At 49.4% G+C, this 14,880-nt stretch overlaps 1 protein-coding gene across 1 annotated transcript in view; it reads right to left on the bottom strand.

The window, feature by feature from the left end:
- TRAPPC10 (trafficking protein particle complex subunit 10) overlaps positions 1-14,880 on the bottom strand; it is a 1,566,314-nt gene that overhangs the window by 1,331,917 nt on the left and 219,517 nt on the right. Inside the window, exon 3 of the mRNA XM_069635677.1 lies at positions 10,869-11,004. Coding sequence (XP_069491778.1) covers positions 10,869-11,004 — 136 coding nt within the window. The remainder of the gene's footprint in view (positions 1-10,868; positions 11,005-14,880) is intronic.

The raw sequence follows: 14,880 nt of genomic DNA, 5'->3' as shown, positions 1-14,880 counted from the left end.
TGGAGCGCCGAATTGGAAAAGACTTTCTTGCCAATGGCGTCAAGAAGTTTGTCCTCCTTGGAGAGAATTTGGGCTGCTGCAGTCGAGGATGTAGAGGCCGGCGTGGACTGGAGAGTGGCTGCTGCCACCACTGTCGATGGGAGCTGACAAAGATATGTCCTCCAAGGTGCAAAGCTTGTATCGAGCGTCAATCCTCTTATTGTGATGCTGCCCGGAATTAGGTTTTTCCCAGACCTTGCGGGCCTCAACCAAGACGTCCCTCTGGAGGAACAGGCCGGTGCGCTCCTGAGGTGATACAGTGAAGGCTCCAGAAAGCACCCCCTCCAGCCAGCAGGGGCCTTGGGTACTGGAATGTCAAGCAGGGCCATCATGCTCAGCACCAGGTCATGAAATGCTCTAACAGAGCGGGGCGGCTCATCACTGTCCTGGTCCGCATCCAGGGACGCAGAAGCAGAAGGCTGATCTGCTGCACATGGCGCCTCGGGCCCTAAAGTGTTGTTTGGCACAGCACCCGACGTCTTTTTTATCGGGTAAACCGGAGGAAGTGGTGTAAGAGGTCCTGCAGGAAGAGGCGGAGGAGGTGGCACCACCAGGGCCCAAGTAGGATCTGGCGGAGCAGAAGGCGGTTCAGGAGACCTAGGGTAAATTTCCCTAAAAAAATCCTCAAGGTACGCCTTCATGAAATCAGAATGCATGAGCGTCTGAAATTCCCCAAAAAACGCATCCTCGGGAGAAGGTCTAGGCACTGGAGTGGGCAGAGGCTGCTCTGAAGGGGCATACCCCCATGAACGCAATGAGGATGGTTGCCAGGAAGGACATCCACCAATTGGGTCCGCATATATCATGGGCGCGGAACCAGGAGGGAGCGAGACGGTATGAGGCCCGAGCACGCCAATCAATGGAAAGGCGGAACGGGTTCTTGTTATCCACAAGATGTGGAAAAGGCTGCTCTGCCCCAAAAGAAGGAGCGCCTGCTACCTTTTTTGAAATATTTGCAGGAACTTGTGGTTGGTCACCCCGAGTTAGCTGGGGCAACCAGACGTGGACTCCCTGCTCACTGTTCTCAGAGAGACACAGCTTCACCTCACTGATGAGGCCCAAGAAGGCTGAAACACGTTATGGGGTTGCTGTTGGTACTCTTGTTCAGAGAAGAATAGCCATAGCATTTCAGTGCTGGACTGCCCATGTGGGCGGGGCAAAGACTGATATGCCAATGGCTATTTCCCAAATGTGAAAGGTACAGCGAGCAAAAAGCATGTGCTGCAAACTCATCTCAGAACGGGTTATCATGCCATGTTCTTTCTGGAGAGGAGCGCCTGCTACCTTTTTTGAAATATCTGCCCCAAAAGAAGTCCCCCCGGCACCAGTTGTAGCAAACATTGGCGTACAAGGTATTCAAAAGGGCCGCTGTGGTCTGCAGAGGTTGGGCCGCCATTTTGTCAACACCTGAGGTGAACTGCATCACAGGCGAAAGTGAGGCAATGGTCTCCTCGGGGGTCTTAAGTGACAGTTTAGCCTTGAAGCAAGGACCCTCAGCACAGCCGGTACTGGCAGATCTAGGGTGTTACTGGATACCTTAGGGACTGCCCCAGAATTAGCCTCCAGTGGAGGAATCTCTGCAGAGCCGGTACTCGAAGGCCTGTGGTGCGTGATCACCTCTTTGCCTCCATCGACAGAACTGGTACAACCCCGCCACTGAGCGTGGGAGGGTTGAAGGATATACCGCACCGCCAGGACCCTCGAAGAGGATCCCTCAATTCTGCCCGTGATGGATTTAGCCCCAAGAAGGGGAACCTTCGGGATGGGGCCCGGTACGTTTAGCTCCCTTAAAAGGGGTCTCAAGCCGAGACTCGGTGTGGAAAGCTCCAGAAAAGGACACCTCAGGTCAAATCCCAGTACCCAGAGCCACAGAAGAACTGGCGCCAACTTTAGCCCCCAAACTGAGAATGTCCGGTTTTGGCAGGCCCACTGCTGGGACCCTTGGAGGAAGCGCTGGTGCACCCATTAGGCCCCTTGCGGGACACCTCAGGGATAGCCCTGGTAGAAGAGCTACTTGTGCCCCTTCCGGTCCTGGAAGACCCAAGGAAGGAGTCCCCTGGCCGGGGCACCCTAAAAAGGAAAGCACTCACCGGGTGTTTTTTTTTCTCATCGATGAAGAGCTGCAAATGTGGTGGAGTAACGTGTTGAAACACCTACCTGTTACGCTCACCTGGTCTCTGCTGGGACGTTGGGGCACGGCTGCAGCCCTCCCAGGAAGTAGAACCCCCACCCCACCCCCCCCCCCCAAGGTCTGCTTTTTCCCCGCTGCAAATAGGATGTGGGCTGTTGCGATGAATTGGAACACTGCTCCTGCGTAGATATGAGAGGACGTAAGTTTGCTGGCCTGTGAGTGAATTCCCTCTCAAATCCTTTCCACGTGGTTTCCGTGAGCATGTATCGACCCCTTAAGGCTCACCTGTAGATTATTAATGGCGAGCTCTCCGTCCTGCTACTTCTGGCAGGGGCGCATTTAGGATGAGGACGTGGTGTCCAGTCCAGCTGCGACTATTCCACGCCTATCTGGTAACTGTCTTTCAGTTTTCTCTTTGTCTTGAAGTTTTTGTATTGTCTTTCTCACAGCCCGTTGTCAGCTCTGTAATAATGTCCATCTTTCTCCCAAATAGGTGCGATTGCGGCCCAGCAGAGCTACAGAGCACGAGGCGGCTCCAGATGAGTAGCGGAGGATCCTGCGGCGGTCCGGCAGCAGGTAAGTGAGCTTTTAAGGATAAGCACGAAGAATTTAGCAAGTGCGACCTGAAACAGAACGTTTGTAATGTCTAACCTTGCCTTTTGTCCTTTTACAGGATCTGTCTTCATGGATGCAATGCATTACTTACCGTAAAAGCATTTCTGATGGTTGTATCTGCTTAGATTCACATGCTGTGCATAGGTCCGACATCCAGTGGTCACTGCAGAGTATTGCATTTTGTTTTCCGTAGTCGAAAAGGGGATGTCGACAAGGCGTGTCTAACACTATCCCTATAGTGACGTGCGGTGTACCCACAATCCCTCACGCGTCAAGGTTCCTCTGTTTGTATTTTTTCTGCCCGGAGGGAGCCTTCTAGACGTGAGTGAGTACAGAAAAGAGAGATGTAAAAGGATGTCTATGTTCCTTCCATCCGAGCGGGGAGGAAGGGTGGGCGCATGTGAATCTAAGCAGATACAACCATCCGAAATGCTTTTACGGTAAGTAATGCATTGTCTTCTGATGTTTGTTAATCTGCTTAGAATCACATGCTGTGCATAGACTAGCGAGCAGTACCCGGAGTTGGCGGTGGGTTATGAGAAGGAACAGTAGAGAAAAGATGTCTTAATACTGCCTGTCCCACCTGGGAGTCAGATCTAGAGTGTGCATCTACACAGTAATGTTTTGTAAAGGTGTGTACAGAACTCCAGGTTGCCGCTTTGCAGATGGACTCAAGGAGAACATTTGCAATGAATGCTATGGATGCCCCAGTGCCTCGAGTAGTGTGCTCTTGGCTTGAAGGGTAGTTCTCTCTTAGCAAGAGAGAAACAGAGAGTGATGCATTGAACATCTAGATATAGTGGACTTTGAGACTGCATCTCCTTCTCTTCCTGCTGCCACCGAGACAAAGAACTGATTAGTTTTTCTCAGTGGTCTAGTTCTTTCCATATAAAACACGACAGCTCTGCGCACATCAAGTGTATGCAGGCTTTTTTCTCCTAGATTTGAAGGGTTTTGAAAGAACGTTGGTAGTTCTATTGACTGGTTGACATGGAATTTCGAGATGAATTTCGGTGCAAACCTCGGGTGTGCGTAGAACCACCTTATCTCTGTGAACCGTTACAAAGGGGTCTAGAACAGAAAGAGCCTGTAGTTCACTTACTCTCCTAATGGAGGTGATGGCTATTAGAAAAGCAGTCTTAAGAGTGAGGTCTTTAAGAGTTGCCTTGTGCATGGGTTCAAAGGGTGAACCCATGAGCCTGGTGAGTAACACGTTTAGGTCCCAGCCGGGAGCTGGGTTTGCTATTGGAGGGTGTATTCTTTTTACCCCTTCCATGAAGGCTTTAATCACTGGGCCTTTCCACCATGACACTTTGAGTTGGGAAGTGGTGTATGCAGAAAGCGCCGCTAGGTGGACTTTAATAGAATTGAATACTAGACCCGAGTCCAGCAAATGGGTCAGGTACAGGACAATTTGTGTGGGAGAGCAGTCAACGGGGTTGATGCTTCTTCCTCTACACCAGATAACAAATCTCTTCCATTTGCTAGAATCTCTGCTGAGTTCGTCTGCTAGCAGATTGAGTTCCCCTGGTACATGTTGTGACAGTAGGAACATGTGTCTGAGAGCCCACTTCCAGATGTTTTGGGACAGCTTGGACAGTCCTGGAGAGTGGGTTCCCCCTTGTTTGTTGAGGTAGTACATGGCTGTGGTGCTGTCCGTGAGGACCATCACCGTCTTTCCTTGTAGGTGTTCCTGGAAGGCTTTCAGTGCCTTGAACACCACCAGTAACTCCAGTAGATTTAGGTGCTTGGATGCTACGCTCAGAGTCCACACTCCGTGAGCAGTCTGATGGGATAGGTGAGCCCCCCCCCATCCTGTGAGGGATGAGTCTGTGGTTAGAGTGGCTTCCACTGCTGGTGTGGCAAAAGGTTTCCCTATTAACAGGTTTTCCTTTGTCCACCACCGTAGCGAGAGAACCAATGCCTGCGAGACCACCACTAGATCGTCCCATTGGCCGCTGGCCTGACACCACTGGCTGTTGAGCCACTCTTGCATTGGCGCAGGCACGCGTGAGGTACCAAATAAATACATGACGCCATTATTCCTAGCAAGCGCATTGCTTTGCGTACCGTCACCTCTCGACCTGCCACATATTGGGGGATCTGAAACAGCATGTTTTGGACCCTCTTGTTGGAGGGGAAGACGAGGCCGTCCTTTGTTCGAATTAGAGCCCCTAGGAATTGTTTGATCTGGCTGGGGTCTATGCTGGACTTCTTCTTGTTGATGGAGAAGCCCAGTTGGAACAAAAGGTCTACAGTCTTTTGGGTATTGGAGAAGCATGTTTCGTAATAATCCCCTGTTATGAGCCAATCGTCGAGGTAAGGGTATACTGGGATGGACAACCTGCGCAGATGGGCCGCTGCCACTGCCAGTACTTTCGTGAATACCCTTGGTGCTGATGCTATCCCGAAGGCTAGCACTCTGAACTGGTAGTGTTTGTTCTCTATCATGAACCCGAGGTATTTTCTGTGCGCTGGCAACATTAAAATATGAAAGTATGCATCTTTCATGTCCAGTGTTTTCATGTAATCCCCTTGTGATAGCAAGGGGATTACTTCCTGTAAGGTTACCATGCAAAACCTTTGGGGCTTGACAAATTTGTTTGCTGGGCGCAGATCTAATACAGGGCGCATGGTTAGGTCCTTTTTGGGTACAAGGAAGTACACTGAATAAATACCTTCCGTTACCTGAGATAGAGGCACGACCTCTATAGCTCCTTTTTCCCAGTAGCTGTTCCACTTCCTGTAGAAGGATGGCGAGGTGTTCTGGTGTCATGCGTCGTCCCCGTGGGGGTTTGTATGTTGGGGAACTGTTGAACTCTATACAGTAGCCGTGGGCTATGGTTGATAGTACCCAACGGTCTGATGTTATTCCCTCCCATGCTGGAAGAAACTATGTTAGTCGGGCCCCCAACCGGCGATGCATGGGAGGGGACCCGAATCTTCGGGTCATTTGCTGTTATTGGCCTGGGAAGCTCTAGGGGTAGAGCCCCGACCTCTCCCCTTGCCACGGCGTTGGCCTCTGATTGTACTGGCCACTATTACCCTGGTTAGAGGACCAGTTGTTGGCAGAGTATTGTTGTTGTTGATGATGATGTTGATGATGATGATGTTGATGATGATTTTGCTGCTGGCGTTGGCCACGAAAAAAGTGCTTATTGCCATAGCCGCGTCTTAGGGGGCCTAGAAATCTGGTCAAGGGTCTTGATTGTGTCAAACTCCTTTTTAGCATTTTTTAGAGCCTCATCAACTGCCTTACCAAAGAGATTGGTATCCTCTATAGGTTTGTTGATCAGGGAAGCCTGAATTGCGCAGCCAGACATGGCGTTTGAGGAGTATCCCTTTGACTAGGGAACGCCCAGCAGTCTCTGCAGGATCTAAAGTGTTTTAACGATGCTTTGGTTCACTAGTGTCCCTTACGTGATTGTGGCCAGAAGGCATGTACACAGGGGTTCTGGTGCCTCTTTAGAGTCGCTACGTAGCTTGCTCCACTGTGCGTCTGCGTAGCTTGCTAGTAAGGAGTTATTAGCGATCCTTGCTGAGAAAGCGGCGGAAGCGGTGATTCTTTTCCCCAGGGCATACAGCTTTTTCCCCTCCTTGTCTGGTGGTGCCTTGCTGGTGGACAGTGGCACCCCTGCTCTCTTCCTTGTATTTGTTACTACAAGGGAGTCTGGTATGGAGTGGCCCCTGACGAACAAAGGGTCAGAAGGAGATGGACTGAATAGTTTTTCTATTCGAGGGTTGACCCCTCTGACCAACGCAGGAGTGGATAGAGAAGGGGTGATTCTTCTTTTTACTGAGGCAAGGAGTGGAAGGGTTTAACTGACAGGGGGCTTCTCCTTAATTACTTGTTCCACAAAGTCAATGTCAGGAGAGGTCTCCCCTGTGTCCAATTCGAAATGCGCTGCTGCTTTGCGCAACAGTGCATTAAACGTAGGCTGGTCATCTATAGGAGATGTGTTCCTAATAGGCGAATCTTTGGGAGGAGATAGGGTTATGGCATCAGGGTCAGAGTATGCTGATGGGGACTGCCAGGGGTGTGAGGTAACTACCTCTAGTTCTTCTCCGAAGCCCCCTGCACCTGTATCTGGATCTTCTTGAAAACCCTCTTCCTCTACACCCAAAAAATCATCCTCTTCCTGAAAATGTTGTTCCTCTTCAGTGAGGTCATACACATCTAATTCCTCATGTGAAGGATTAAACAGCCTAGGAAATTTGACCCTGGGGTCCTCCTGGGGTCCTTCTCTTGGCCTTTTGGGTGTTGGTAGGCTTTGGTTTTCTATAAACCTTTCCATTTTCTCCATACAGAAATGGAGTCTCTCCAGAGTTTCATGGGGTACCCCTGAGTAGTCTAGGGGGGGTGGGGGGAATTAGTGTCTTCTGCCTGGAAACGCTTTGACCTTTCCCACAACGTCGAAGAAAGGTTTCCGTCGCCGTCTGAAAAGCCTTCAGGTAGGAAAGGAGTCCCTCTAGATGAAGGGGGCAGTTCCTGGCTCCCCTTTGGCTTTTCGGCGTGTCTTTAGCCCTTTGCGCGGTATTCGACGTGTCTTTCATCGTCCGCTTATGGGTATCGGCGGAAACAATCCTCGCTAGGCTCTAGACAAGTAAATTGTCTGTGGAGGTTTCTGGTCTCGACGTTACTGGCGTTGCGTGTTGTACTGCGACGGGCGCTCTTACATGGAGCGTTACGTCGGATGGTTTGGGGGTAGCGCCTTTATCTGTAGAAAGCAGCTGCGTTTGCGAGTGGGGCTTTAGACTCTTACGGTCTGAGGTAGACACTGGGGTGCCGTGCGTCTCCTTCGGCGCTGATGGATTCTTCGTCTTTGACGAAGAAGAGCCATGGGTTGTGTCCTTATGGGAGTGAGTCTTTTGTGCGTCCTTGTCGCCGGGGTGTTCATCCCCATAAGCAGGGCGTGAGCCGAGCCCGTCGGGGCCGGGGACGGACGTCGAGGAGCGTGAGCGCTCCCTCGAGAGGTTTAAGACTTCCGCAACGGAGGTCGTGTTATCACCCTCGTCACTTTCCGCGGCGGCGGGTGAGGAATCGGACTTCGACATGGCGTAGGCCGCCCACCTCTTGACTCTTACAGTTTTGGGTTTTAGAAGCCGACAAGCCGTGCAGCCGTCTTTATGATCGAGGGGCATTTACAGCGTTTATGCTTGTCCTTCCAGGTGTACTTGCCCTTGCCGCGCGGGCAAAACCTAAAGGGTGTCCTCTCCATAGCGGAGGCAATAATTTGTGGTGATAACCACAAGGGAAAGGGAGGGAGGAAAAGAAAGGCATTCTCAAAGAGAAACAAGAGATAGTTCCACCCCCACTCTCCCTACTGTATGTTGGCCGGCGAGGCCAGGCAACGTGATCACCGAAGGATCTCCTCCGTCTCGTCTCCTCCGTCGAAGGTCTTGTTCGGCGGAGAAACAGCTTTGCAGCTACGACGAGGGGAGGGATCTATGTGTTAATTTAATAAGTCAGGACCAAGGTCCAGGAAATATGTTTTGCAATGTCTCTCGAGGAGCTCCGCGTAAAGGCGACCAAAAGCTGGGCGGAAAAAAACAATCTGAGGGACCTCGACGCGTGAGGGATTGTGGGTACACTGCACGTCACTATAGGGATAGTGTTACAGACACGCCTTGCCGACGTCCCCTTTTCGACTACGAAAAACAAAATGGAATACTCCGCAGTGACCACTGGATGTCGGACCTATGCACAGCAGGTGATTCTAAGCAGATTAACAAACATCAGAAGAAGATGTTGTGCTGCGGTGCCCAGAGGTGAAGTCCTACGTTCGGAGGAAGAATGGATGCCAGGCTCAGCAGTGAAGAATGCAGGTGAATGCTGACTCCAGGAGGTAAGCATATGGACAGGAGACTGGATTCCCAAAGGTAAGTGCTGCTTTATTCCAGGCGGCGGTGAGCGTTCCGCTGCATGCAAATGCAGATTAACGCAAAGCGTGCGCCTTGAGGTTGGGTTGGCTTTTATAGCTGAGCTCTTAAGGCCACGCCCGCTAGTTCTGTTCTGCTTGCCACACCCTGCCTCTCCTTGAAGTTGCACGTGCAGCTTATAGATGGAAAGTTGCACATGCAGCTCAAAATGGAAAGCCACACCCGGACTGACTGTACACACGTGGAAAGTTCCTGAAAGCAATCCTGCCCATAATAAAGAGTCTTGCTTATGTTTCCCCATGAGCCTGGTACCAAAGTCGTCAGGACGGAGTCCAACCGGGCCCCCTGTGTATAAACGTCCCAAAGGGACATGCGTGAACCATGCTACCCCTTGCTCCCACAACCTGGTGGTGCAGCGCCTGTGATCCTGGGCAAGTGGCCATGACACTACCACCGGACAAGACAATGCTGGAGTGCGCGGACGGAAAGGGAGTCGCAATAAAAGCATGAGTCTCTAACGGTGTTCCGGGCCTAGACACTCCAGGCAGATCCCCCCTCGCAAAACGGCGTTTGCAGGATACGATACCCAATCGCTCCGGCATAGACTGAGGACAAGATGACTGGAACCGGAAAAGGAAAGGACAAAGGGAATAAAAAGAAAGAAAAAAATCTCGGCGATGCTAGTGCGTCCGGCCCTGACCGTGCGGAGAAAAGGACTGAAAGGCGATGTGCGGGGCGGAGCTCAGGAGGGTGGGGTTACGGCTGCGTGCTGTGGTCCCGCTTAAAAATAAGGACAACAATTTAAATGTTTGATTTCTTTTTGACAAATGTGTTCTGGTCCCATCCCAGAATGCCCCACAATTATGAAGGCAAGGGGACGGATGTAGGAGTATGAAATGTTGAAAAAGCAAGAAAGCCATCACAATGTTTATGGGACCAGAAGATGAGGGAGCCGGAGCTTCAAACATGAAATTCTGCCCTTCCAATCTCCTTGCGGAACCCTTCCTTGCGGTCATGTCAAGGCCTTGTTTGATGGAAATTGAGGCGATTGTGTTTTCTGTCAGATGTTCTATTCCTTATGCTGGCCCAGTTTTGCTGGGTTAAGATCCATTGGAATCCATTTGCATGAACTTTCAAGGCAGGCTTTATTCTCCTTCCCTTTTTGTTAATTTAAGATTTCTATACCTGGGGGAAAACATCGGTTTATGGGTCTGCTGGGACACATTCAGACTCTAGCAACTCGTAGAAAGGCAACCGTGTGGACCAAAACAAAAGGGCCCTCAAGTCCCAAAAGGTGTAGTGCTGTAACATGGGCTGCCGAGTCTACAGTAAACCGGCCCTACAAGCTCAGAGTGCAGCACAGCATTCATATTTTGGGGCTTAACTATTGTCAGCTAAATCATGCTGATCGAATATTTGTGTATCCGCTCATTTCTTATGTGGTACTGGCTTGTTATAGTCTGCTTTGGTAAGGAATGTGACGAAGTAGACGGATGGGGCAATACCCATTAAACTTGTTTTATGGGTGGAACTAAGTGCCTGAGGGGACACTCATGTCATAAGCAGGGAAGATTAGGACTTTTGGAGTAATGAGGATTACTGGTAAGTAATCAGGGTATTCCCAGTTGCAGATTTCCAGAGCTGCCAATACATTTTGAGGATGCGTTGTGTGCAGGCAGAGAAGATGGATGAAGCAAAAGAGAAAAGGGAGGTTTCTAGGGTGCTCTGGTTTCCCTGCATCTGCCCTTTTGGGATCCTCCTTATATGAAAGGCAGGTCTACAGGTCCCACCGTTTACCCAAGGGATGTGTGAGGCTCAAGGAGTGGCAAAGCAGCTAGATGCATGCAAATGATGCCTCAATGGATACGGACAGGACATTGAGAGTCCATCTGGGATCCACTGTGCACAGCGTGTACCTCCGCTACTAGAGGAGCGATCCACCCGGGGAGACTAGTGCAGCTGGCATCCAGGACCTGTAGTTGGGAGCAACTGATGTAGCGGGTTCCTTCAAGGCTGTGGCTGGGATTGACTATGAGCTATTTCATCAGTGCCTTCAGTAGACCCTCACTGTGTAGATGGCACCTAGAAAACCTGCATGTGCTGGAAATCGGGCGGTTAGTGCTCATTTAAAACAGTTAAACGTACACAATTTGAAAACTGCATTTCAATTCCCCGCCCCACATTCTTAATCTCGAATACTCACACAGCACTCAGTCCAGAAGATGTGCAGGAATGGAAACGTGAGCAGGGCCTTGTTGCCTTCCTTAGGAAGTAACTCCTCCTTAAACTGAACAAAATTGGACTCGAGATGAATCATCTTGGGTGCTCTGCCGTACGACCTGTAGAAAGAAAGGTGTGATGAGAACAGGAACCGCGCAGCAGAGCACCAAATGAAAATAATTGGAGATCCCTAGGAGGTGGGTAGAAGCGCATTTAAACAAAAGTCACGTTAGAAGTGCGAATCAACAAGGGCAGATGAATTACTAGATTTTATATACATGACATCCACGCATCTACCAAAATACCCCAAAAAGCAGGAGGAAACCTCACAGTGCAACGTTTTGTATGCTGTTGGGAAGCACGTACAGCTCCCATGCCCTCCCAAACGATTCAGGCTTAGACAAAATTATTAAAGCGTACGAAAAATTGAAGGTGCGCGGTAGTAGGGGGTGGGGAGCACAGTGGGGGCAACAAATGTATCTTGTAAGCAGTTTTAGAAGCATAGGTAGGCCCGGATATAGGGCATGGATGATATTGTGTAGCAGTAGTCCAATGTGTGTAATGATGGGGATGTAGACCAAGGCATAAAATAAGGGTATCGCATTGCAATTTGCGATAATGATGTTTTGCTGTGTATTTTAATAATCATGGCGCACAAACTGCGATATGATTTCCACAGCAAAAAGAAAAAAAGATTGTGCCTTTAAAGTTGTTCTGCCTCTGTGCACAGTGTGCACTGCATGGCGAGGCAGAATAACCTGGGTTGGGCTAACAGCATTGTATCAATGTTATGTCAGGCAAGCCCGGAAGCGGCGCCATTACGTGACATCCATCGTGAGAGGAGGATCTCAGCCCCTCTCTCACACTCTGGCTCAACTTTCTGGAGGTAAGGAGGCTGAAGGAGTCACAGCGCTAGGGGAGGTTTGGGTTGGGGAAGCGGGGCACTTTTCATGCAAATGTGTTGGGTGCTTGTGTTAGTGTCTGACCGCCCGTTCGGGCAGGAGAAATGTTATTCTCAGTCACTTCCCAACACCAGCACCCGCAGCAGTAACGCAGTCTGCTGATCACAGAAGGCCTACCCGCTGCCTTCTACGAGCAGGCTGCGTTATTACTGCAGGTGCTGGGTGTTAGAGAGCAGCTGCGCTCTAAAACTCAGTTCAAATTGAAATATGCATATTTCATTAAATTGCATTTTCACAACCACCCAAATTGCATAGTACAAAAGGCATTCACCTTCCATAAAATCAACACATTAAAATGTGCACATGTAAACTCCAAGAACCAATACAAAGGTTTTCCCTGAAATTTGCAGTACCGAACGTGGACATTTCACCTCAGTTTATGTAGTGCGGTGAGTTGTCCAGCCTGCAAACCTGATGGCTGTGGTTCAATGGGGCCGAGTCCACCCTAACCTGGTAAAAAAAAAAAAAGAACGAAAGCAAAAGTAACGCACGTTAGCATTGAAAGTCGGCAATAAAGAATGAAAGGTGAAGCAAAATAAACGCGTGTTATTTTGCTTCACCTGCATTCTTTTTGCCAATCTGCTGGAAGCGTTACAGTCATTGCTGCAGAGATAAAACCACACTCGTCAGGGAGTGAAAGCTTTCCCCATCAAAATTCCTGAGATTCCAGGGTCTTTCCTCCCTCTCCCCTCCCCTCCAGTCTCCCTGCAAACTCCCCCATAACTCCACCAGACCCTTGTTCTTAATTTCTTTTGTTTGTCTCCCTCTTCCCCAAATGGCATGCGCACACACACACACATTAACTCCCACACATGCCCTCTCTCTCTTCTGGCCTCCCGGCCTCGCGCTGGTAACTCATGCAGGCCCCCATCTTTCACATCCTCCTTCTCCTGCCCTGCACATTTCCTATCTTTTAACTGACCCTTATGTTCAGCATTTCACCTTCCCTCGGCTCATTTCCCCCCCCTCCCCCCAGCACTCCACATGCAGGCACCCTTTCTAGCACCCTGCTTTCTCACATGGACCCAGTCACAAAACACATGTACTCTGTCTTTACCAGCTTCCCACACACCCCTTCTCTTGCACCCTGGCTCCCTCAAACACCATTTCTCACACTGTTTAATCCTGGCTCTTTTGAAGCCTTGCCCAAACTCGCCTCTTGCACCAAAGCTCTCATTCTCACACAATAGTTCTCACTCTTGCATCCTAGCTCTCACACTTAGCCCTCTCAACATGCACACTCACTACTCTCACACTTATACTTCAGGAGGTACATAGAAATAATTTCTGCATTCTTGCTAATTCTACTTGGGGTACAACCAATTCTGGTGACATTCAGTATTGGTACAAAAATGCTAATCAAATTATTTAATTTGCTAATTAATTTTTTTGTGTGCAAAATCTGCTAATCAATTTTTGAAAACTAAATTTATGCCTTGTAGACTTAGGGCTGGGTGCAGGAAAACACTGAAGCATTGTCATATTGGAAGTGAGGCTTAGCATTTTGTATTCTTTGTTGGACGTGTAGCACGGTGACATAATGAAAACTTTGGATCATTCCCTCGGTCCCATGCCCCAGGAAGAAGCTTAGAATAGTGGCCATTACACCAAATAGATACAGGTTTAATAGTATCAATCTCTCGGCCTTCGAAGCCAGAATGGAATGTGAACCGCAGACGAAGTGTAGTGGTGCGCCCTTCTGAAGGACAAACCCATGGGAGCCAAGTTAGAGGTCTCGAGCTGCCAAACATGCTGGGTTTAGATTTAGGGCACAACCCCTCTCCCCTAGGATAATGGCAGTTCCATTTGAACTGCCAGACAGCTAGAAAGAGGAGCACCTAAATTCATCAAAATTGGGCCGATTAATATGGTCTTCGAGAGTGTTGGGATGCACGTCCCCCCAAAAAAATTTTGACTCAGACAAACCTACAAGTGAAAAATGAAGTGAAAGTTCTTAAGCGCAACAGTGGGGTCTGGAGCACAGACACGATAAATGCATTTGGTTTTAAGTAGTCGTAGCAGTGTAGGTAGGCCCAGGTATAGGGCATGTGCGACCTTGTGTAGCAGTAAAGAAATAATGCATCATGGTTGGGAAAGTGGACCTAGGATCTGGATACAGGAGGCACGAAGGGAACACAATATTGGAAATGCAGCCTAGCAAATAGTCTCATCTCAGTTGGAAGTAAACTAGCATGGCATAATGAAGAGTTTGAATAATTCTCCCCTTCACAAGCCCCGTCAGCAAAATTGAGAATAGTGATATTTACCCCAACCAGATTACAGTTTAATTGGGTCGAGATGCAGGCCTGCGAAACTATCAGGTTATCAGGTTCATGAAGCAGTCACTTTTCTCACCCTCCGGGATGTGATCAGCCGCCATCGCTATGCAGACCCACAGGGTGAATGTAAGGCACATGTAGAATTAGCAGACTTTAAAGGCATGCTGCTAGCAGAAAATACTTCCTTTGCCCAAGAGGCAAAGCGCTTGTCACCCCTATAAGGGGTTATAGTTGGGTATGCAGCCTGCTTGGCGGCAGATGTAGCTGCTTGTACTGCTACGCTTTACGGAGTTGGATGTATTCACAGGTAGCCAACGTCACTACTAGATGGCTGGTATTTTCCTGTCAGATTTTTGTTTACTGCAGGGCTGGACTCTGGAGCCTTCCAGTTGGCCGCAACCCTTTTTTTGCAGTGCCACATGGAATGGTAAAATAGGGTCGTATTGAGGACCTTTGTCAGGACATTTGTACAAATGCAGGAGCTGGTCTACTCCATCCCAGGATCCACCACTCTGGACATTAGGCTTCTGTATGATGCATCTGCATGAACAGCCAGGTCCGGTTACCCAAAGGAGAAATTACCTTAGCGTAATGTTCTTTCTATGGATGATTCTCCCGCAGATTCCTCATCTTGATATATAGATATCAAGATGAGGAATCTGCGGGATAAAAGCAATCCATTGAAACCGAGTTCTGGGGAGATGTCTACCCCACTAGCTGTCCGTAGGGTGTCATGTAGGTAGGTCCCCAACCC

Source organism: Ambystoma mexicanum, chromosome 7p (genome assembly GCF_040938575.1).
Source record: "Ambystoma mexicanum isolate Mex_15411 chromosome 7p, UKY_AmexF1_1, whole genome shotgun sequence".
Classification (NCBI taxonomy): Eukaryota; Metazoa; Chordata; class Amphibia; order Caudata; family Ambystomatidae; genus Ambystoma; species Ambystoma mexicanum.
The sequence above is the reverse complement of the archived record's forward strand: the minus strand, read 5'-3'. Positions and strand labels throughout refer to the sequence as shown.